Below are 22,222 nucleotides of genomic sequence, written 5' to 3'. Positions count from 1 at the left end.
TTGTAAATGACTGTCTAAGTACTGATGTGCATCTTTGCTCTCTGTAGGCTCTAATGTGTACCTGCGTCGGGAGCTGATCTGCTGGGGTGACAGTGTCAAACTGCGCTATGGCAGTGGCCCTGAGGACTGTCCATATCTGTGGGCCCACATGCAGAAATACACTGAAATCACAGCCAAGTATTTCCATGGAGTCAGACTGGATAACTGCCACTCTACACCATTGCATGTAGCTGAGGTATTGTCACATATTACCATAATATCATACAGTAGTAGATGTCCTTCAATACACAGATATTACTAATATGGAGTATTGGAGCAGGAGTACTCAAATAGAAACCAGTATATTATGGATAGTAAACACCTGATCCAGATTTTTGCATCCTCAGCTCAAGTTACATGAAAATGAGATTCTGCATCTCAAGTGGCTTATCCTCAAATCAAAATCTGAGATAAAGGAATAATGAACGACGAAGAAGCTAAATCCAAAGTGTTAAAGAGTGGTAAACGCAGCAGAGTTTGGATAATCAGTAACTAAATTACGTACATCCTAAACAAGAAATGTGTGTCTGACATGTTTAGGAGTCAAGGCATACCTGCGGGATCAGAAACATGTATACAATGAAACAAAAGCCTTCTCATGTTGCATGTAAAGGCCATATCCTTAGTTTGCCTGTAAATATACTCACATTTAGAAACACATTTCAGTAGACAACAGCCTTATGCAACACCACCACAAAATACAGCCTCAGAAATGACCATATAGTCACACACACACACACCACACACACACACACGCTCATACAGTTTTCCAGCTGTTGTTATTTCAGTCAACTCATACCCCTTTTACACAGCCTGTTCAAGGTGGGAATATTATGCCGTTCTTCTGCCTCTTCTGTATAAACGGTACAGATGTAGATGGGGGGCCGTTGTTGTCCCACCTTTAAGCTGGCAGCAAAGTGGAATCTACGTCTCTGTTAATAGGTGTAAATGGGAGAGCTGGTACAGGCTGAACAGACACCGACGCAGAGGTAGCTGTGTAACATGTCACACCCCTGATTCCACCGTGCCGCCATGCTGTATATAATCACACACCGAGGTGGCGTTATACCAGCTGTGAGTGGTTCAGTGTAATCAAGCATTATGAGGCATAATGAGGGCTCTTCTTTACTGCAGTATAGCATGATGTCTGTGTAAAAGTGGCTACAGCCACACCTAATGCTCAGGAGTATTATTGGCTACTTTAGGCCATTAAAATTACAATAATGCCACATCTACCTTAAAGTAGAGTCTAGCCAGAGGATGGACTATCTACATTCAGGCCACTGATTCACATGTATCTTATGACATACCTACAGGAAACTGTATACACATGCTGCAACACCCAACTACCCTGATTACCACATGTCTGCATTGTGGAGTGTAGACATGTAGTGATCGTGTATAGCGTCTGTATCCTGCTTGTATTTTGAACATCATAATAGCTGAACATTATAGTGTGAAATTGGATAGAAATAATTTGAGAAGAAGTAGTAAAAATGTCAATAACATTAATTACAGACTGGTTTTATGTCAGTGAATGCAATGAAGGCCCAGTCTTCTGTATGTATAAAGGTGCATTGTATGTCAGTGTAACCGTGTTAACAGCAGACTCTTCCTCTCTCCCTGTCTGTACTGCTGGTGTATTGTCTTGTTCAGGCAATGCTAGATGCAGCCAGAGCCGTCAGACCCAATCTGTATGTGATAGCTGAATTGTTTACAGGAAGCGAGCTCATTGACAATGTGTTTGTTAACCGGCTGGGAATTAGCAGTCTTATACGAGGTACAAAACTCTTGCATGAACTAACGTTGTTTTTGTCTCTCTCTCTCTTTTCACTGCCTTGTTCTGCATTCTGCCTCTTCAAACCCAAACAACCCCTCTCTATTTATCTCTTCCCTCTCACTGTGTTCTTGGACTGTATCTCTGCATGGTGTGTTTACTTTGAGGCCTGTCATCACTAACTGGCTGTACCCCCTTCACATTAACTCTCCTCCTACTCCTCCTCTTTCTCCCTCTCTCCAAATTTTTTTTTCTTCTACCCCACCCCTCCCTACCTTCCTTCACTGATCTCTTGGTTCCGGCATGTTGCCTTGCTGTGGTTGACCAGTTCATGCTGGATGTGGCCAGAACAGTGTGTCCTAACCTCTATGTGGTGGCTGAGCTTTTCACCGGCAGTGAGGAGTTGGATAATATCTTCGTTACCAAGCTAGGGATCACATCACTGATACGAGGTACAGTACTGTATATGTTCAAACGCATTGCACACACATTACATACACCTGCATATGCAATATATTAATTAACAAGGGCAAAGTATACTGAGGCAGGTGTTTATGTTCCCTGTGCATATTTACTCTAAGTATATACAGATATATTAGTAAGGTCTGACTCCAGAGCAGCAGCTTCACTGCTCCTTGTCATAGATTCTCCAAGTGTGCGTAACACACGTTCTTTTAAAAGACTGGTGTCCAGAGTGAAGGCTGTAGCATATAATTCACATCATTTTCATATATAAAAAACTATTCAGTGACCCCTGTGACCTTTATGGAAGCATCTGCATTTGTTTTGTTTGATCACTCATTTATTCATTTCAACACAATTCCCAGAAGTAAAAACACAGACCACACAGTGGTATTTGCTGGTTAGCATAAGTAGCATAAATTATATATAGTGGCCAAAAATCTAATTTAATATAACATTATTTTTACAGAAGAAGCCAAACTTCTCAGACAATAAACGTAGTCTAAACACAAATGGCTGTTCAAGAACTTTGCCGTAATGAATTTGCTTTGTTTAAAATATAATCAGATTACTACCCTTGACTTTGCATCCAATTCCATCTTTCAGCATTGATATGATACACTGTGTTATGGACCTGTTTCAGTTGGAGAAAAAAAGCTTTAAAAACACAACAAAATAAAAATACAAGAGTATTTTACAGGTTAGAGATTTGATGTTTAACAAATCTCAAATGTATTTACAGAAGCAGCCTTGTGTTTTATCCAGCAGCTCCCAAACACACCTTCATTGGCAGAGTGGAATGTAGGCAGAACTGCACTTAGCCTGAATGTGTGAACTCACCCACAGTGCTTCAGCAGTGTGCAGTTTTGACAACTGTGCCTCCCTGTCTCCCCAACATTTCCCTGTTCCCTGTCCATAGAGGCCATGTCAGCAGGTGATAGCCATGAAGAAGGCCGACTAGTCTACAGATATGGAGGCGAGCCAGTAGGAGCCTTTGTTCAGCCCAGTCTCCGCCCACTTATGCCCTCCATCGCCCACGCCATGTTCCTTGATGTGACCCATGACAACGAGTGTCCCATACAGGTGGGTCTCTGTTAGGGTCAGATTAGGATGGATTAAGATGAAGTGACTGAAGATGAACCTGTGTGTAACAGTGATGTAACAGTTAAACTATCCAGATGTTAGGTATATAACTACAGTGTGTTTTTACTGTTTGACAGCTGCGTTCAGCGTTGGACTCTCTGCCCAGTTCTGCTATTGTCTCGATGGCTTGCTGTGCCACTGGCTCCACCAGGGGATATGATGAATTAGTACCACATCAGGTTACTCACACACACATGCACAAGCTGTTATTTTCATCCGATATCATTTTGGATCAACAGTATTTCTTAGTTTCTCAGTTAGTTAGAGCTCCAAACTCAAAAACACTGATTCCCAGCATTAACTGTAAAATCTATATCTATGTACCAAAATAGGGTAAATTGAGCGACCTTATAAATCCATGTTTAATCTATATAATTACTCAATTAGAATTATTCAACATATTGTGTATATTTATTTATTTATTTATATGTATACTGTATATATATAAATATATATCCCACCAACATTTCACTGCACATATGAAAATATGAGAGTGATAAATAAATCTTTTATCTTGAATCTGATCAGTCATCTACAGTAGGGTGTTATTTTCATCACTGAGTTTTTAAGAAGACCTTATATTTAGGTGTTTTTTTCCCACTGTTTTCTACAGCCAGGCTGATATTGGACCTTCAGGGCCGATGCCAATTCTGATTTTAGGGAGTAAAAAAGTTTGATAGCGATATATCAATATCTATCAGTAGTATATTAACAGACAATCTTGACAGCACTTGGTGTGTATATGTGTTTGTGTGTGTAGATCTCTGTGGTGAAGGAGGAACGTTTCTACCCAAAGTGGAACCCCTCTGCACCCCCCACCTCCACTGGTGAGGTTGGATTTCAGACTGGGATCATAGCTGGGAAACGGGCACTCAACAATCTGCACCAGGAGCTGGCTGCCCAGGGATTCATACAGGTACAGAACCACCGTCTACTATACACAAAACAAATAAAACATCAGCTCACACTCAAGTTGGTTTCATGTCAGTCCTCCCTCTGTTTAAGGTTTTTCCTATAAAATGATCACCGAAATGATAAACATCCTCCTCCTCAGGTGTATGTAGACCAGGTTGATGCAGACATCGTTGCAGTTACCCGTCACTGTCCCAGCACCCACCAGTCTGTGGTAGCAGTGTGCAGGACAGCCTTCTGGAACCCCAAAACCCACCAGTACAACACCAACGTCCCACCCATGTTCATACCTGGTATGATGATAACATTATCACATTAATGTTAGAACACGAGCACATATCTCTAAATATTTAAATGTTTGTAGTATTCACACATTTCATGTTCTTCCTCACATTATATCAGTTATTCCACTTGCAAAACATAAGCAGGTTAGGTGTCAACCAAGTCTCCCAACAAAGTTATTTTTATTTTATTTCTCTCCCTCTCTCTGTCTTCCTCTCTCCAGGGAAGATAGAGGAGGTGGTGCTGGAGGCAAGGACAGTGGAAAGATCTGCTGGGAAATATAAGAAGGATGATAACTACATCAACGGCATGCCAGAATACACTGTGGAGATAAAAGAGCATATATCGGTAAATACATATGACTACAATCATTTTTAGGATGATTTTAATCCTGTGTATTACTGAAATGAATGAACATGTCAATAAAATCATTTGTGTATGTAGTTAGAGGAGAGTACGGTGGTGAAGAAAGCTGGGGTGACATCTAAAGGACGATCTGAGTTTGTGCAGGAAATTACCTTTCAGAAGTTGACACCTGGCAGCATCATAGCCTTCAGGTAAAACACACACACACATACACACATAAAATTGAATTGAATAAAAGTCAGTATAATTTGTGTGATCTTTCCATCCATGGCTTATATCCAAAGGACATTAATTCCCATTGTACATTTGATCAGTTTCACAACAGTTTCCCCTCCCTCTTTCTCCTGCTCACAGGGTTAGTTTGGACCCCAAGGCCCAGACGTTGGTGGGGGTGCTGAGGTATTATCTGTCCCAGTTCAGCCCAAAGTACAGGAGAGGCAGCGTAGCAGATGAAAATCCACCAGAAGCTCTGCAGAAGCCTCTGGCACAGTGAGTACAATGTGTCGAAGTCTGAAAATGAAACATTCGAGGGTGTGGTGTGATAAAGAGTGGAGTTAGCTAGTTAGTCTACATTAGCTGATGCTGCTGCTAGTATTGATAATAATAATAATGTTAACAGTTATTCTTTTTTTTATCTTTATTTTTAGTGCGTTTTCACATGTATATAGGCAAAAACAATACCACAAGCAAGGTACAAGTTAAAGTAACAATGGTAACACTAACATATTGTCTGAAGATCCTACTGTTCAGTCCACTATTCCATTTAGCATTCGTTCAGTTGGTGTCATATCTCATATAAATGTTCCATTTTTCCCAGTTTCTTTCAAATATGTTCTCTCTCAACCGGTATGTCAATTTTTCCATGACAAGGATTTCCTGGACAATTTCCAACCACTGTTCCTGGTTTGAGTGTTCACATTGAGCCAGTTTCTTGTGACTGCTTTCTTGCTTGCTGCGAGTAATACTTTAGTCAAGTACAGGTCTTCTTTCATTACAACCTTCTCAATATTCCCAAGATACGTCACTAGACAAGTATTTGGGATTTCATAACCCAAAACATTTTTTTACAACTGAGTCAACATTTTGCCAGTATATCCTCATTTTTATACAGTTCCAGAATATATGTGCAGGGTCTGCCTCAATGCTCCCACATAACCTCCAGCAGTCTTGTTGTATAGCGAGTTGTCTAGATTTTATCTTTGGTGTTATAAAATAGTGAGTTAGTTTTTCCAGCAGAACTCCCTCCATATTAATGAATTTGTTGATGTACCTTGTGTCTCACACATGTGGTACCACTCCTCCTCTTGTATTTAGATTTTTAGTTCTGCTTCCCATTTTGCTTTTATATAAAGTGTTGATTCCTTCCTGCTCTCACCCAAAGCTCGATAGAAAGCAGAGATGGGCCAAGACCCCTTCTGTTTGTATGAATCGATAATAACTCCAATCACCTTATTTATGGTTTCATTTGTCCTTATCTCTTTTGTGAAATAATCTCTCAACTGCAAAGTTATTCTTAATCTTCTTCTTATTATTATTATTATATCTGGGTTTCAGCCTGAGGATCTCAGGCTCATATGTCACTGACAGGTCAGGTATAGAGAATAGCTCAGAGAGAGACCATGAAGAGTCTTAAAAGTTATCAGTAAGATCATGAAATCAATTGATCAGTCAATATATCACTGATATATACCAGTATATCAATATACTGTATCATTCTAGCAAGTATTACTAGAGTAACACACCCACATTTCTGTCTGAACTGTTGGTGATGGATTTGCATTGTGGGTAATGTAGGCACCAGTCAAAGAAGAATGCATGGAACAATTAGACTGTAACTGGTGGTGTTTTGTCATGTGTAAACCAAACAAGCATGTGTGTACAGAAAATCACAGAGGATACAGAATATACACAGAGTTTGCAGATGTGAACCTTTTCTCTTAAAGTTGTGTGTGTTTCACAGACTGATGTCCAAGCTGACGCTGGCAGATCTGAATGTCCTGCTGTTTCGCTGTGACGCAGAAGAACAAGAAGATGGTGGAGGCTGTTACAGTATCCCAGGATGGGAGACCTTCAAATACGCTGGACTTCAAGGTAGATATGGAATAATATATCACACTGCACACACTGCATCTACAGCCAGCTTAAGATAATGAACAGTAGCTGCTGAGAACTAAGACTGTGCACAGTTACTGCACTCAACATAGAAACTTGTTCTGTGTGGAACAAAATGTCAAACCTCTTGACGGTGGTATTTCTCAGTGAAGGTGACAGGAGTGTAGATGTAGTTATGTTGTCTCTCTGCAGGTCTGATGTCAGTGTTTGCTGATATCCGTCCCAACAATGACCTGGGCCATCCTGTGTGCTCTAACCTCAGACAAGGAGACTGGCTGATAGACTTTGTCTCTAACAGACTGATACACAAAGAGGGACCACTGGCACAGGTGAGGATTTTACAGCCTCATTTTTATTTTATTTTTTTTTTAGCCGTGGTATCTAGCTATGCAGATAGGTTTGGTCTTCATTTTTGAGATATCCATCTCTGAGGTATCCAGTCCAATACAGTGGAGGCCAATAGAATTTTCTTTGTGGTGCTCAAAGCAACAAAAAATGACATTTGAAATGTGTCTGTCAGGAAACAGTGTTTGTTTGGGTCTGCAGGTGGGTGAGTGGTTGGGAGCCATGTTTAACTACCTGAAACACATCCCGCGCTACCTCGTTCCCTGTTACTTTGACGCCATCCTGGTATCAACCTACACCACAGCCCTGGATGCAACTTACAAACTCATGTCAAGGTAGGATATAGACAATAGCAAATGTGTTGTTGAGATCTGAAATTTATATCAAGAGATGTTTAAAGGACTGATATGATTTAGTTCAGTAACATTCTGAATGAGCACGTTTCTTGCTGCTGACAGTTTCGTCCAGAACGGCTCCAGCTTTGTTCGTCACCTGGCTCTGGGTTCAGTTCAGATGTGTGGAGTTGGACGCTTCCCTGCCCTGCCTCCCCTCTCCATGAAATTAGAAGACGTTCCCTATCGCATCAGTCCAATCACTGGCCAGAAGGAGCAGTGCTGTGTCTCATTGGCTGCAGGTAGCCTCCAACCAGACACTTAATGTTGTTTCTATGGTGACAGTTAAAGGACCAGTGTGTAGGATTTAGTGGCTTCTAATGTTGAGAACACAGATTGCAACCAAATGAAACCTGTCCCCTCACCCCTCCCTTTCCAAGGGTGTCTGAGAGTCTACGGTGGCTGTCAAGTGACAAAATGGTGTCAACTGCAGCATCGACTAGTCTGTCAAGTTTGTTTATATAGCTATATCAGTTTTTCCCCCTTTGTTCTTGTCATTTCCGATCGTGTTTCTCTCCTCTCTTTCTGTTTCATGTGTGTGTAGCCTGTGTGTGTGTGTGTGTGTGTAGCCCCTGTACAGACACAGTGGAGTGGAGGAGACAGGTTGACAACTTGTTATGTTAAACACACACACACCCCTGCCAGCTTTAGGTGATTATATACTAATAAAAACATTCTTATGTTTGTTATTTTCCAGTTCTACCAATAGATCCAGGTAAATGTTACACACTGGTCCTTTAAGAATAAATAAAGTAGAAAAAGCTTCATTAAGGTAAAATGAAATATTTAAAGAAATAAAAAAATAGAGTTGGGATAGTTGCAGGTTTAACAGATTGATTTTGATATTTCTTCAGGTCTTCCTCATTTCTCCTCTGGGATTTTCCGTTGCTGGGGCAGAGACACTTTCATCGCTCTCAGGGGGCTGATGCTGCTCACCGGGAGACACACTGAGGCTCGGTGTGTGTGCATGAACTCAGCTGTTTATGATACTTTGAGTATATTAGTGATTGTGGCTTTCATTAAAAATATTTCTTTACATCATGGCTTTTCACAAACTGTCAAAAGCCTACATTAACTAAACTCACAAATGAACCATTTTGTCTCATGGTGTCCATAGTAACATCATCCTAGCCTTTGCGGGGACATTGCGTCACGGCTTGATCCCCAACCTGCTGGGTGAGGGCCGCTGCGCCAGATACAACTGTCGGGATGCTGTGTGGTGGTGGCTGCAGTGCATCCAGGTAGGCAAACACACAGACTGTAACAGACACGTGAAGTTAAGAAACCTTTGTCCTGAGTGCTCCAGAACACACGTCATTGGTGACTTGAAGCTTGTTATTGTATGGTCATAATCCATGTCTTAAATCTTCCTGTCCACTGACATGTGTCTAATGTTGTGTGGTTTGTGATTTGTTGTGAAGTCTCTGGAGGAGACTAATGTATGATGAGAGTGAGAGCATGATACATCCATATGAAGGGTAGGTAGAGATGAAGGAAATTTGTAGCAGTAACGTACATTTGTAAACTTTAGTTTTGAACTGTTGATGGAGTTATGCTGAGTGACAAAGTATGGTTCAAAATACTTTTTGCTTTCCTCATATCAGGTGTGTTCAGATCCGATTCTTGTTCCGCACTTGGTTTCACATTCATCATGCTTTTTCTGTTTTCAGAACAACAACAGGTTATTTTTGTCATAATTTGCACAGTTGTGTTGAAAAGTCTTTTATTATCATAATGACATGGATAATGAGAGTTATTTCTTTCTCCTTGGTTTAATGTCATGTTATAAAGCTGTGTGTTATTGATGCTGCACTTTGTTCAGGACTACGCTACCCACGTTCCCAATGGACATGAAATCCTGCACTGCCCAGTTACGCGCATGTACCCTACTGATGACTGTGAACCCTGCAAACCTGGAGAGGTGGTATGTACACACACACACACACACACACACAATTTCACACATTTAACCACCACTTTGACCCACACAGATGATCATGATGAGCGTTTTCACGTGCTTTATATCTTTCGTGTGTGTGTGTGTGTGTGTAGGAGCAGCCTCTGTATGATATAATCCAGGAGGCTCTGCAGCGGCACCTGGAGGGAATTTCCTTCAGAGAGAGAAATGCTGGACCCAAGATAGACATGAATATGAGAGATGAAGGTATATGTGTGTGTGTGTGTGTGTGTGTGTGTGTGTGAGAGAGAGATTATACATGTTGAGTACTGTAGAATAGAATGATGCATACAGAAGTTCCTTAGTATAAAAGAATAATGGACAATGCAGCAATTTAACCATAACTGATAACTGGCAGCGTGCCTGTGATATTTTGTTATGTGAGATCAAACATCACAAATCATTTTCTGCTGCTATACCGAGCCTCTCTGTAAATCTGTAACATGTCAGTGAGGAGACTTTGTACTCTGTCTGAGCTCCTCTTGTCTTTTTCAGGGTTCAGCGTCGTTGCTAAGGCGGATCCAGCCACAGGCTTTGTCAGTGGAGGGAACCGCTTTAACTGTGGCACATGGATGGATAAAATGGGAGAGAGTGAGAGAGCAAGGAACAAAGGCATGCCTGCTACTCCCAGGTAACACACACAAACTTACCACACATCACCTCTCATCCTTTTTTTTAACAGCTGACTCATCACAAATCGGTTCACCTGCAGTTTTTTTAAATTCTGGTTTTAATTTAGTTCTGAAATGAGTGAGACATAATAATCTCCAGGTCCAGGTTCCCAAATGTGAGGAATTGTTTTTATTTTTTTTACATGGTTATAACTGAATATCTTTGAGTTGTATGTCATTAGTGGAACAAAAAAAAATATATATATTGGAAGCAGTCAGAATTGACTTTGAGAAATTATGAATGGCATTTTTCACCTTTTGTTTTATTTTATAGACTACATTCAACCTCTAATTTTTTCACCAAAAAAAAAAAAAAATGAAATCACAATTAAATGAATCAATGATAGAAAGAGTTAGCTGCAGCCTGTATCGTTTTCTGTGCAGAGATGGAGCAGCTGTGGAGATAGTTGGTCTTAGTAAGTCAACTGTTCGCTGGGTTGTGGAGCTCCACGCCACAGGACTGTTCCCCTATGATGGAGCTAAAGTACACAGAGACGGTACTACACACACTCACACACACACACAATAACACAAGAAGTGAGATGACCAGTGATTCCAGAGGAAGAAATGTCTCCTGCTGTCACTCTGAATGAGAGCAGCTGTTTCCACTCCTCCAGGTAAAGAGCTGTTTATCTCGTACTCCCAGTGGAACCAGCAGCTGCAGCAGTGCCTTTGAAGCAGGTTTCTGGGTGTCTGGGGATCCAAATGACCCCAATGAGAAACACCCCGATCTGGTGCATAAGAAGGGCATCTATAAGGACAGCTATGGGGCCTCCAGCCCCTGGTGTGACTATCAGCTGAGACCCAACTTCACTATCGCCATGGTGGTGGTAGGTAGAAACTCACTCCAGATCACTTTGTTCTGGTATACTGTGAAGAAAAATTAGGTAATAAATAAATATTTTATTTTACGTGTGTTAGTTGACCGTAACTTTAGTCTGCTGACTGAGCAGATTGCTGAGCTGTGATTGGCTGGGTGACATTAGCTGTGTTTTTAAAGGCTCCAGAGCTGTTCACAGTGGAGAGAGCCTGGAAGGCACTGGAGGTGGCTGAGAAGAAACTACTGGGACCACTGGGAATGAAGACACTCGACCCTGAGTAATACACCTTCATACACTCCCAATTCACTCACACTCACTGGACATTTTTAAACACATGTGGCCGACATGCTGTATTTATCGCTGCTTGTAAATGTCTTAAGGTAAACTTGTTGTGACAGGTAATTGTAGTAACTGTTAGTCAGTTATTGTTGTGTTTGTATAATGATCATATTTGATAACCTGCTTTATCTTTACTTTCATACTGACCAGTTTGTGTGTTGTTCTAGTGACATGGTATACTGCGGTGTCTATGATAATGCACTGGACAATGACAACTACAACCTGGCCAAAGGTTTCAACTACCACCAAGGACCGGTGAGTCAGCCTAACTTCTCTCCCCTCTAAAGTTCCTCTGCTGCGGTTGATTCAACCACTGTGTGTGTGGAAAATAGTTTATTTTGAAATTAACATGTTGCCTTTGCAGTGTACTCACTGGCTGAAACTGCAGAATGCTGCACAGACATCAGTACCAGGAGACACTGAGCACTGCTCCGTAGGGCTGCCCGCTAAATGCCAACTATTCAGTGCATTAGTTGGAAGTCACTGATTCGACTCTCAGAATATCAGTCATTAGACTTTTAGCTGCCTCACTGTTCACTCACACAGCACTGCAGGAGCAACAGAGCGACAGGCTGTAAACTTAACAACCAGATCACGTCATAAAATGACCAAACCACAAAGCTAACGGTGATGGAGGTAGAGACTTGATGACAACAGAGGGCAGAGCGACAGTGGACAGCACGATCAGGATAGAGCGACTCGTTTCTGTTTCTGCCGCTCCAATACTCTCAGCTCCAGTGTTAGGTAAGAGGTGCATGCCCATCGTAGGAATACACACATCTAAAGCAGAAACTACCAGTGTTACAGCGAGTTAAAGGAGCTGACAGTGTCAGCACCCGGCAGGAGAGATGCGGTGTGGTGGTAGGATTTCAAGAGCTGTGAACCACACTCCAAATGTCTGCAGTATTTGCGCTGTATACATTTTGTAGCGGCAGCCCACTGTGGGAAAGTTATTGTTGTCACTGCAGTGTTATGAAGGTGCAATTACACTACTCTGCAGAGGGCTTCAAATATAATTTGAAATGACGGACACAGGAGGTGGAGACAAAGTTAGATTTGTAAGAACAATTAATCCTCGCTCACTCTCTACCACCAACCACCCCCTACCCCCCACTGAATAGTCAGCATGTCGTCTTGAAGTGGACGACAGCCCTACTGCTCAGTGTTCTCACTAGAGTTTAGTTTTTGCAAATCAAATGGAGAGGGAAGTAGTGCTGACATAATGGTTCCTGTTTCTGCAACACTTGTGTGTGCAACACACACTCACACCATAACTAACTCTGTTGCTCGCTCTTTATCTGTGTGTGTGTGTGTGTGTGTGTGTGTGTGTGTGTGTGTGTGTGTGTGTGTGTGTGTGTGTAGGAGTGGCTGTGGCCAGTAGGCTACTTCCTGCGTGCTAAACTCTACTTTGCCAAGAAGCTGGGAGAGGAACCCTACGCCAGAACAGTCACCTTGGTTAAAAACGTTCTGTCACGACATTACACCCACCTGGAGAAGTAGGCCTGTCATTTGATTACCTCCTCCTTCCTGTGTTTTGATGCATTGTATATTTTTATTCAACCCATCCTCTGTTTACTCAGGTCTCCATGGAAAGGTCTGCCAGAACTGACCAATGAGAATGGCCAATACTGCCCATTCAGCTGTGAGACCCAGGCCTGGTCTCTGGCCACTGTGATGGAGGTCCTCTATGACCTTTAGACGACCTCAGCAGTCAACCTATCCCCTGATGTCATACTTCCTGTTGTAGCTGAGAGAGAGCAGAATTCCCAGACTGAAGTTTGACTGAAGAGGCAGGGTCACTGAAACACATCTTCCGGCTCAGCCTGTAAATCACCAGGTTCGGTCCCCTTATACTCCGTGACCTCTGACATCACTTCCTGTGATCAGAGTGGTTTCCATGCTGCATTTAAACCTGTGCTAAAACGTATTTTAGATTTGACTAAAGACTCTGCAGTGTTACTTGTGGTACTTACACAGCTTTGAGCGGTGAATTGTTAACGTCATGCTTTGCTATTTTCAGGCTGGTGGTTAAGTGAGTAGTCAGTCACTTCATCAAAGCATTTCAAAACGTAGCTCCTCAAAACAGACTCCACAGCCTGTGTCCCCATGTTGTACTAAGAGCTTAGATTTGTAGTATTTTCACTTATATTTTCCACCTGAAACCTGAAGTGAGCTGTGTATTGATGTAGAAACTTCTTATTTACCACGTTGAGCGTATGACATAAATGCAGCATATTTACAGGTTGAGCCATTATTTTGAAGCTAGTGGAAACTCCAGAGCATCTTTAGTGTTAATACTCAAAAAAGTAATTTGGTCACACTGCTGGTTTGTATTAGTATCAAAGACACTTGGTCATTTTCTCATCATTGTCTCGACCTGAATAATCTTGAAACAGTCTGATCCCTATAGAGGACTCCTCCTGTAGAGGTGAAAAGGCATTTCTAACCAACACAGTGTTTGACTCAGTCTGTGCAGAACTGCATAAGAACTCCTTCACTCTGACTTTCTATTGTCTGTTTCACTCAAAACATTAAAATAATAAAATCACATTTTATCATATGCACAGAGAGAAACTTTGCTGCATTTTCTTTTGCTGTTAACCCATGGTCCCAGAACAGATGCATTAACAAACCACCAGCTAAACTGTTTGATAATTGGCACTGGCACTTGGAACTTGTTCTGACATGTAAACATGTCTTTTATAGAACTGAAATAACCTGTCACTGTGCATTTACACCTTGAATCCTACCTCCTAACTGTCACAGGCCAACATGTCCTCACGCATCCTCTGTCTCAACAAGTGACCTAAACACCTGAGGTCACCATAAGGTGACTGAAGACAAGCTGTAGAGCCAGTGATGTACATAGTTCTATCATAGTTCTAGGTCCACAGAGTACCTGAGCCCTCCACCTGATGCCTTTATACACAGAAAATGAATATCCTGTAGAAATGGTCTTCCAGCTGTTTCCCATCTTACCAGTTTAATATTTCTGCTGTGTGCTCTGTCATCATCGTTCAACTGTGTGTTAATGTGAAAAAAACTGCTTTGTGCATGAACAGTGTTTTTCTAAAGCAGTTTCCTCTTGTGTGTAATGTACTGTGTATCTCTACTGATGAGCCTCCGCTGTCTTATAACTGTAGATGTAAAACACGGAATTTTTAAGTAACATGAATCATCACAAACTATTACAGTTCCTGTGGAAGTAGTTTGAGAAAAGTCACAGTGTCACTAACACTTGGAACTCACTGCTCTGTCTTTAACCCGTGTTTTAAAATCCTCTTGACTTAATAACAACAAATTATCTGGTCTGTTTGGATTCTGGTTTCCTAAATGGACTGGTAACATTGTAAATACTCAGTGTGCTAGCTGCCAGAGTCCTGTGCTACGTCTGGAAAATGTACCAGCATATCCTACACATCCTGCTGTTAGTTTGTTGTAAAGTAAAACTAATAGTAGTACAACTTCTCAGAGTGAGGAGCCTGTTCTCTGCTCTGGTACTTTTGGTATTTTACTTTTGAACAGTGCAGTTTACTGCTGGCCAGCAGCACAGATGGAGAGCCAACACCTGCCTGTGAAATGGTTGATTTAATGTAGCAGAATAAACAAGTGAAACTTAGATAGTAACAAAAAGTTCCTCACATCTCTACAGCCTGCTGAACTGAAACTGTGTTGTTAGTTTGACTAAACAGTATTAAAGGACTCACTGGATGAAAGCAGTGTGGACTTACCATCATGGTCCACCTGTAACACAGACCCTCACGCTCACCCCCTCTGCAGTGACGTGCATACATCTACCTGCTGTTTGATCCATCTGTCTGTGGTCTATAATGTTGTTTACTCTGTTAGCCTGCTGTTACTGCCATAGATGAGGAATGCTGAATAAACTGTTACATGACTTGGCTCCTGGTCTCCTCTCTGCTGTGTGTTGGTCTGGACAGGGATTTATGAAACATAATGTATAAATACAATGATTTATTCAGATGATTCAAGATGAGCTTCTGCTCCGTTAAAAGTCACTGAGGTTTTCTGTACATACTCTAAAATAAACAGGGGCTACAGCACTGGACAGTGAACTAAGGTAAAAGAATGATGTTTTCATTCAGGAACTACAACCACGAGTCAAAACTACATCTGCTGCCCTGATCACTGCTGCCTCACTCACAGTCACATTGTAATAGAATCAAATATTTGTGCTATTTAAACTGATGGTTCAGAGTTTACAACAGACTCAGGGTTAAACTGAAAACCACAGATAAAACAGAACATTTTCTATTTTCACCAACAACAGAACAACAGCCACACTAGTTACATCACTACACATGAAGGGCAACCATGGCTTTCACAGACTCTGTGTGTGTGTGTGTGTGTGTGTGTGTGTGTGTGTGTGTGTGTGTGTGTGTGTGTGTGTCAGCAGGCAGCAGATAAACTCAGCAGACTGATGAAGAGCAGAGCTGAGGAGGAGAGGTCCTGAAGAAAGAGAGAAACAGACAGACAGTCAGTCACTCAGTCACTCAGTCAGGCAGACAGACAGACAGACAGTCGGTACTGACCTGAGCTGAGTTTCCGATGCTGTCCAGTCTCAGAGAGCTGCTGTTCAGCTGAACCCAGAAAGCGGTGTAGTCCTGGACCAGAGTGGCACTGCCACAACAACAACAAGGACAAAGTCATCAGCACTGACTGAATCAAAGGCACAGCATGATTCTGACCTGGCCCAGTCAGTCTTGATCCAGCTCTGCTGTCATGGAATCAGTGCCTCAGCTGCAGGACCAGTAAAAACCTCTGGACTGCACACATTTTGAATTAGTTCCCATGATGCTTTGAGAAAAAATGTAGATGACTTTCCACTGCTAAGACTAGTTTTTATGGTTTAGACTTTGATTTAAGGGCAAGGAGATTGAAAAGCCATGTGTGTGTGTATGTGTGTGTGTGAGTGTGTGTGTGTGTGTATGTAACTTTGTCTACCTGAAGTAGATATCTCCATAGTGACTGTTGCTAGGTGCCTCCCAGGTCAGCTGGACTTTCTTCCTCTTGGCTCCTGATGCCTGACTAACAGTTGAGTTCTGTGCGCACGCATACACACACACACACCACACATGAAGAGTGTTTCCTTATTTTCTCTTTTTCAACACCACAGTCAAGTTCATATCAGTAGAAAATATTAGATTGATTTGAAAATGTACATTCATTTAGTCAATAATAGTGCCAATGATAATAAATTATAATAAACTAAGCACTGGTAAAATAACTGTTGGTGGAAATGGTGTCACACTGAGAACAGACGTCTCAGTGATTTTATTAACAAGAGCAAACCACATGTTGTAGCAAATGTACAGAAATGATGGAATAATGAGTGCATGTGTATATATATATATATATATATATATATATGTGTGTATGTGTGTGTGTGTGTGTGTGTGTGTGGTGTGTGTTATATGTTATATATGTATGTTCTTATGTTTGTGATATACATTCAAATGCAACTGAATGTAGCGATCATAATAAACATCCAGGACTGAGGAGCATGACCTCAGGACGTTGTCAGCAAACACAATGTAACATTCACTCACTCACCTCCATGTTTTTACAGTGCAGTGCAGTAAACAGGGTGGTGTTAATGTTGGTGAACTTTCCCACAGGCCACAGCAGAGCTGCAAACAGAAAACACTAACTTTAATTCTACATGGGTTCTGGGACTAAATCTGTATCCTTAGAAACGTTCTGAAAATACAAAAGCAAATAATCAGTTTCTCATCATGTGTCTTAGCCTTAATTTCATGATAAAGAAAAACACAAATATTCACGTTTTCTTCGAAGTGACATTACAAAACAACATGAAACATTCCAACAGAAAAGGGTTCTGTACTGTGTCCCTGTGTGCTCCTGGCCTGTAACAGGAAACCCTGAAACTCTGTGGAGCTGTTGTTCACCACCTCCACCGTCACTGCAGGGAGAGAGGAGAGGGACTCATGGTAATATGATACAGGCTCACTGCAGACTGCAGGTACAGATGACTGAGAAGAGGACAGGGGAAGAGTGGAGATAATGATGGAGAGAGAAAGGACTCTCAGTGGTAACTTACTCTTCTTCTTTTTCATAATAAAACAAGAAGAGGAAGTTACCTCTGATAATCACACAAGCTGGTTAAAACAGTACAGGCGTTTGAATTTCAGTATGATGTGTTGTAATGAACAGTTCTCTAAAGTCCTCCCAGGTGATCAGAGTTTTATGAGATGAAATAGAATACATCTGTAAAATCTGGCTGCACTTCACAAACACATGCAGGTCAGAGTTTGTGTGGCACCATCTCAACTTATCTACACCAACTAACCTTTGTCTTTCAATAATTTGTTAAAATGAACTGATTGGTGATAACTAAACCAAGTGAGCTTATTGATTAACAAACTGATTGGCTTTATTGTTGGATCAGGCCCCTAATAATACACAGGTCAAAGGGATGCTGTGGAGCATATGGCTTATGTGAAAAGTGAACTGCTGAACTTACAATGAATTTACAAATGCATTTTTCACACTGTGCTTCTGATCTGTTAATGATTTGTTACCATTATTTCCCTATGAATCATTGGTAGGATTCTGGTTTTCATTTAATGCAATGTGATTTTTTTGTGATACAGTTTTTCTTTTCTTTTTTTCTAATTTAAGAAAAATATTCTTCTGGTGATTTACTGTTCGGTCTTTCCTTTCTGAGTATACGTTCTTAAACTATTTTGGCAACGTGTTAAATACTACTGCCTACTTATACAGATCTGTTAATGGTTTAAAACAATATTAAGTTGTGACAACAGACCCACAGAATGTTTTTTGTATTTTCCCAAAACAACAAAAACTATGGAGACTAAGAGTGACCATCACGTTATAAGAATTATACAGAATTACTGTTGCACTCTTTTATCTTTGCTCCAGGGCAAGAAGCCTCTGACAAAGTATTTAGACTCTCTGTACCAACAACTTCTAATCAAACCAATAAAAAATCTCTCTTCTTTGTGGAGTCTTGCCTGAAATGTCTCATTGGAATCTGCTCTAAGGTCTGTACTGATAACTGATGTCAGTGTCACACCTACATCACAGTCTGTACCTGTCCAGTGTGTGAGGATGTCAACAAACCACCACTGAGTTTCATACCTGGTTTTATCTGTTCACTGCGTATAAAACAGTAACATTCCATATATTAAATATTCATTATAAGTAAGTATAACCATATCATATCAGTGAAATATAATAACAGGGGCCTCTGTAATGCAAGACAGAACACACAGTGGTCACATGTGGTGATAACATGTATCATATTCACAGTACAGAAATGACTGACAGTGTCTTCATGTTGATGAAGGTTTCTGTTCATGCTTATGGAAAAATTCCACATCAAGTATATTTACTTTCCATACACTTCCTGATAGACTGAATAATTCATTAGACTAAGCTGAGTATGACACTGCAGCTCAGATGTACCTGTGATGTGTCCACCAGGCCTGTAGGTGGCACTTGATGTTGACAGTGTAAATGGTGGGCTGGTGGTGGAGGGGGTGAAGGGCGGGTGCACTGGCATCATGTTGCCACAGGAGAACGCCACTGAGCCGTTGGGGAAACACACAGATTCCTCCACACACCACACACACATCACTAACATAGACACAGAGGCTCTGAGAAGCATCTGGAACACACAGAGACAACAGTCAGGAGTTAGTTTCACACTGTGAGGAATGTCCCAGCAGCCCTCACATGTAGATCTTTGACGATGACAATCCTGAACCCAGAGGAGTCCGCTACGATCCCACTAGGACTCTGCGCTTCCAGAAGTTGGTCTCTAGTTTACTGGTGGTTCCCAGAGTTTCCAGGAGCAGAATGGGAGGCAGAGCCTTCAGTTATCAGGCTCCTCTACTGTAGAACCTTCTCCCAGTTTTGGTCCAGGAGGCAGACACCCTCTGTACCTTTAAGAGTCGGCTTAAAACTTTCCTCTTTGATAAAGCTTATAGTTAGGGTTGGCTCAGGCTTGAACCATCCCTTAGTTATGCTGCTATAGGCCTAGACTGCCGGGAAATTTCCCATGTTGCACTGAGCTTCTCTCTCTCTCTCTCTCTCTCTCTCTGCTCAGTATGGATTCATATCCCATGTTACATGTTACACTAAATCAATATCTTCCCTTTCCTGTAGTATTGTGCTCTTCTGTCTCTCTCTCCTCTTCTGTCTCTTTCTGCAGGTATTTCTGCCTCTGGAGCTGTAGAGTCAGACCTGCGATGATAGGCCTCCTTCTGCTCCTACAACCCAGCTCAACACCTGCTGTTTTAATTAGAAATGACTAGTACTGCTTCTTGTATTACTGCTACTTTTGCAATAATACTGAAATTATCACTACTATCATTACTACTACTGTATTATTGGTATCACCTTGCATTTTTTACATGGAACCTGTGTTATGCTATGTTCTTCTGTCACTATCCTCATTCCCTGGAGTGTAATACAGAGGCTCATGGACATGAAGCCCCATCTGGGTTTTGTTGAGCAGGCGATGGTCATGTTGCCACAGAGAATAGTATCAAATGCTCCTCAGTCTGTTCCTGAAGGCTAATTACACTATACTTAAATCTACACTGGGTATAATTAAAGGGTAACTCTGGCTTTATTCTAGATTTTTTACTATTGTTAACTAATCCTCCAAGACTGAACACAACAATGCATTAGTTTCTCAGTGTCTAACTTCTTATCGTCTCTCAGCCCATTGGTTCCTACTGAAGATTAAAAAAAACAGTCTCAAGTCTCAAATATAAGTTTCATTTGTGAAAGTTTTTTTTTCCAGCCATGAATTGATCCACATGCAGTGTTCTAATGATTAGATTTAGATTTACTCAAATACTGTATTTGAGTCCAGTTTTGATGTACCTGTAATTATCTTGAGTGTATTCAGTAGTTACCATTCAGATTAAGATTACATTAAAAACATGATAGTCTTACATCAGATACATAATGTAAGATAAAACCAGCGGTTCCTGGTCTTTCTGTAATCTCTTAGAAAAGATGTCTATGAGTTGTTAGCAGTTCCACCACAGTCATTCTCCATATAAAACCTCTCAGATGTGTGTATAATAAATGTGTGTGTCAGACGTTCATTTTTTTTTTTCTTTCCAATCCTGTTATTTATCTCAACCTCTCTGATTTATCTGGTGACCCTTTCAAAGGGCCTGATCCCTAGGTTGGAAATGTGGCCGATGCTGAGTCGTGGCTCCAGTGCTTCATCGAGTCACCATTTCAGACCTGCCCATAAAATCCTGAGACTGAAACTGAAAAAAACCGAAACGGTCTAACTCCACAATGCTGTAATACACAGGTTACAGTCTTTACACGTGTTTTCCGGACCTATTTTCTAATATAAATAATGTGTTTAGAGACAAATCTCTGAATTTGCTTTACACAGACTTGAATGTAATTTATTATATGTTCATCACAGGTAGTCATGTAACTTTTAATTCATGACTTTAACTGTATTTAACTCAGAATTTACTGATTGTGTTTTTAATAATAACAATGGAGCTCTGCCACACAGAGGAATACAATGTGTCAGGATGTGGATACACACACAAATCACTGCTTTTAGTCATTAATCATTGTTTGCTTTTTCATGGAAGAAGGAGACACATACAGAGTATTGCCAGCACTGTCCTTATGCAACAGTAAAGCTACTGCTGAGAAAAAATGCTATGATAACGCTACTAAAGTTAAGCTCCTGACTACATTAAGGTTCTGAAAAACTAAGGAAGAATTAAAAATGAGATAATAATAACATCACTACCTTTCAAACTGTGTAATATTTATTTACATTTCTGTTTGCATTTTACTTTTTTAATTCAAATCCCCCAATGTGGTAGATTGTTCTAAATATAAATTCTTGAATGTAAAAGATCAGAGAATATATTAGTCTTATGTCTATAAATTCTTAAAATGATACCCAAGCATCAAACTGAATTCAAAATATCATCTGTTAACAAGATCACTGATTAAATAAACTGACTCTGAATGCAGGCAAATGGATTTTTCACAGCACACTGAGGTGAGTCTGTGGCTGCCTGGATGGTAGCAGAAAATCAGGGACATTTCTAAAGCAAGGCTGCTCAAGAGGATGAGGTGTAGTCTATGAAATCTTTAGTTTTAAGTCATGTATTAAAAGTATCAGCGCAGGTCTAACCTAACCTCTAACCTCTTTTTTTTCCTATAGGTATATAATGGCCAAAAATCACTTCTGTATTTCAATTATCCAACTTATACTGGATTCACTTTACCAATTACTGAATACATTATTATTATACAATATTAATACACTCATGGTATGAGCTGGTCACAGTCTCTGATCTGAAACATCTAGAAATAAACATCAGTAGAAACAAAGTCAATTCTAGCTTTTTTCCTGCATTTAGATTGACTGAATGTTAACTTGACTCATGTTGATGTGATTAGTCCAAGTGAAGTGCTCACCTTCTCTGGCAGCTCTGTTCCTGCAGGCAGATGCAGAAATTTGTCAGGAATCCTTTACAGCTACAATAAAACCACAGCTGAACTCTCTGTGATTCTGGCCAATACCTGAAAATGAAATG

The 22,222-nt window shown here is 40.8% G+C and overlaps 2 protein-coding genes across 2 annotated transcripts in view; one reads left to right on the top strand and one right to left on the bottom strand.

Annotated features, from left to right (window-relative positions):
• Positions 1-15,521, top strand: part of agla (amylo-alpha-1, 6-glucosidase, 4-alpha-glucanotransferase a) — a 29,785-nt gene extending 14,264 nt beyond the window's left edge. The window contains 25 exon segments of the mRNA XM_018679633.2: positions 48-235; positions 2,145-2,268; positions 3,198-3,361; positions 3,499-3,600; positions 4,182-4,337; positions 4,476-4,626; positions 4,839-4,963; positions 5,060-5,172; positions 5,336-5,470; positions 6,942-7,072; positions 7,286-7,422; positions 7,640-7,773; positions 7,897-8,072; positions 8,685-8,787; positions 8,948-9,071; positions 9,653-9,754; positions 9,883-9,994; positions 10,283-10,418; positions 10,843-10,955; positions 11,076-11,125; positions 11,127-11,288; positions 11,459-11,556; positions 11,786-11,873; positions 12,981-13,114; positions 13,199-15,521. Coding sequence (XP_018535149.1) covers positions 48-235; positions 2,145-2,268; positions 3,198-3,361; positions 3,499-3,600; positions 4,182-4,337; positions 4,476-4,626; positions 4,839-4,963; positions 5,060-5,172; positions 5,336-5,470; positions 6,942-7,072; positions 7,286-7,422; positions 7,640-7,773; positions 7,897-8,072; positions 8,685-8,787; positions 8,948-9,071; positions 9,653-9,754; positions 9,883-9,994; positions 10,283-10,418; positions 10,843-10,955; positions 11,076-11,125; positions 11,127-11,288; positions 11,459-11,556; positions 11,786-11,873; positions 12,981-13,114; positions 13,199-13,316 — 3,176 coding nt within the window. The 3' untranslated portion in view covers positions 13,317-15,521.
• LOC108885340 (putative ferric-chelate reductase 1) lies at positions 15,227-22,208 on the bottom strand. Its single transcript, XM_018679642.2, has 7 exons — positions 22,104-22,208; positions 19,089-19,290; positions 17,485-17,562; positions 17,193-17,269; positions 16,584-16,681; positions 16,172-16,259; positions 15,227-16,088 (listed from the first exon to the last, which is right to left on the bottom strand). Exons 2-7 carry the CDS (start codon positions 19,288-19,290, stop codon positions 16,029-16,031), a joined length of 603 nt encoding a protein of 200 aa, XP_018535158.1. The 5' UTR covers positions 22,104-22,208; the 3' UTR covers positions 15,227-16,028.
• Between the last annotated feature and the right edge of the window lie 14 nt (positions 22,209-22,222).

The sequence above is a fragment of the Lates calcarifer genome, linkage group LG4, assembly GCF_001640805.2.
Source record: "Lates calcarifer isolate ASB-BC8 linkage group LG4, TLL_Latcal_v3, whole genome shotgun sequence".
Lineage (NCBI taxonomy): Eukaryota > Metazoa > Chordata > Actinopteri > Centropomidae > Lates > Lates calcarifer.
Note: the sequence above shows the minus strand (reverse complement) of the source record. Positions and strands in the feature narration are given on the sequence as shown.

Bases quoted from the DNA above. Each gene is read 5' to 3' on its own strand.
- LOC108885340 (XM_018679642.2), bottom strand. From the start codon at position 19,290: ATGCTTCTCAGAGCCTCTGTGTCTATGTTAGTGATGTGTGTGTGGTGT. The intron at 16,682-17,192 runs GTGAGTGAGTGA...GCGTGCGCACAG, and splicing joins TGCACTGTAAAAACATGGAG to AACTCAACTGTTAGTCAGGC. The intron at 16,260-16,583 runs GTAGACAAAGTT...TTGTTGTGGCAG, and splicing joins TATGGAGATATCTACTTCAG to TGCCACTCTGGTCCAGGACT.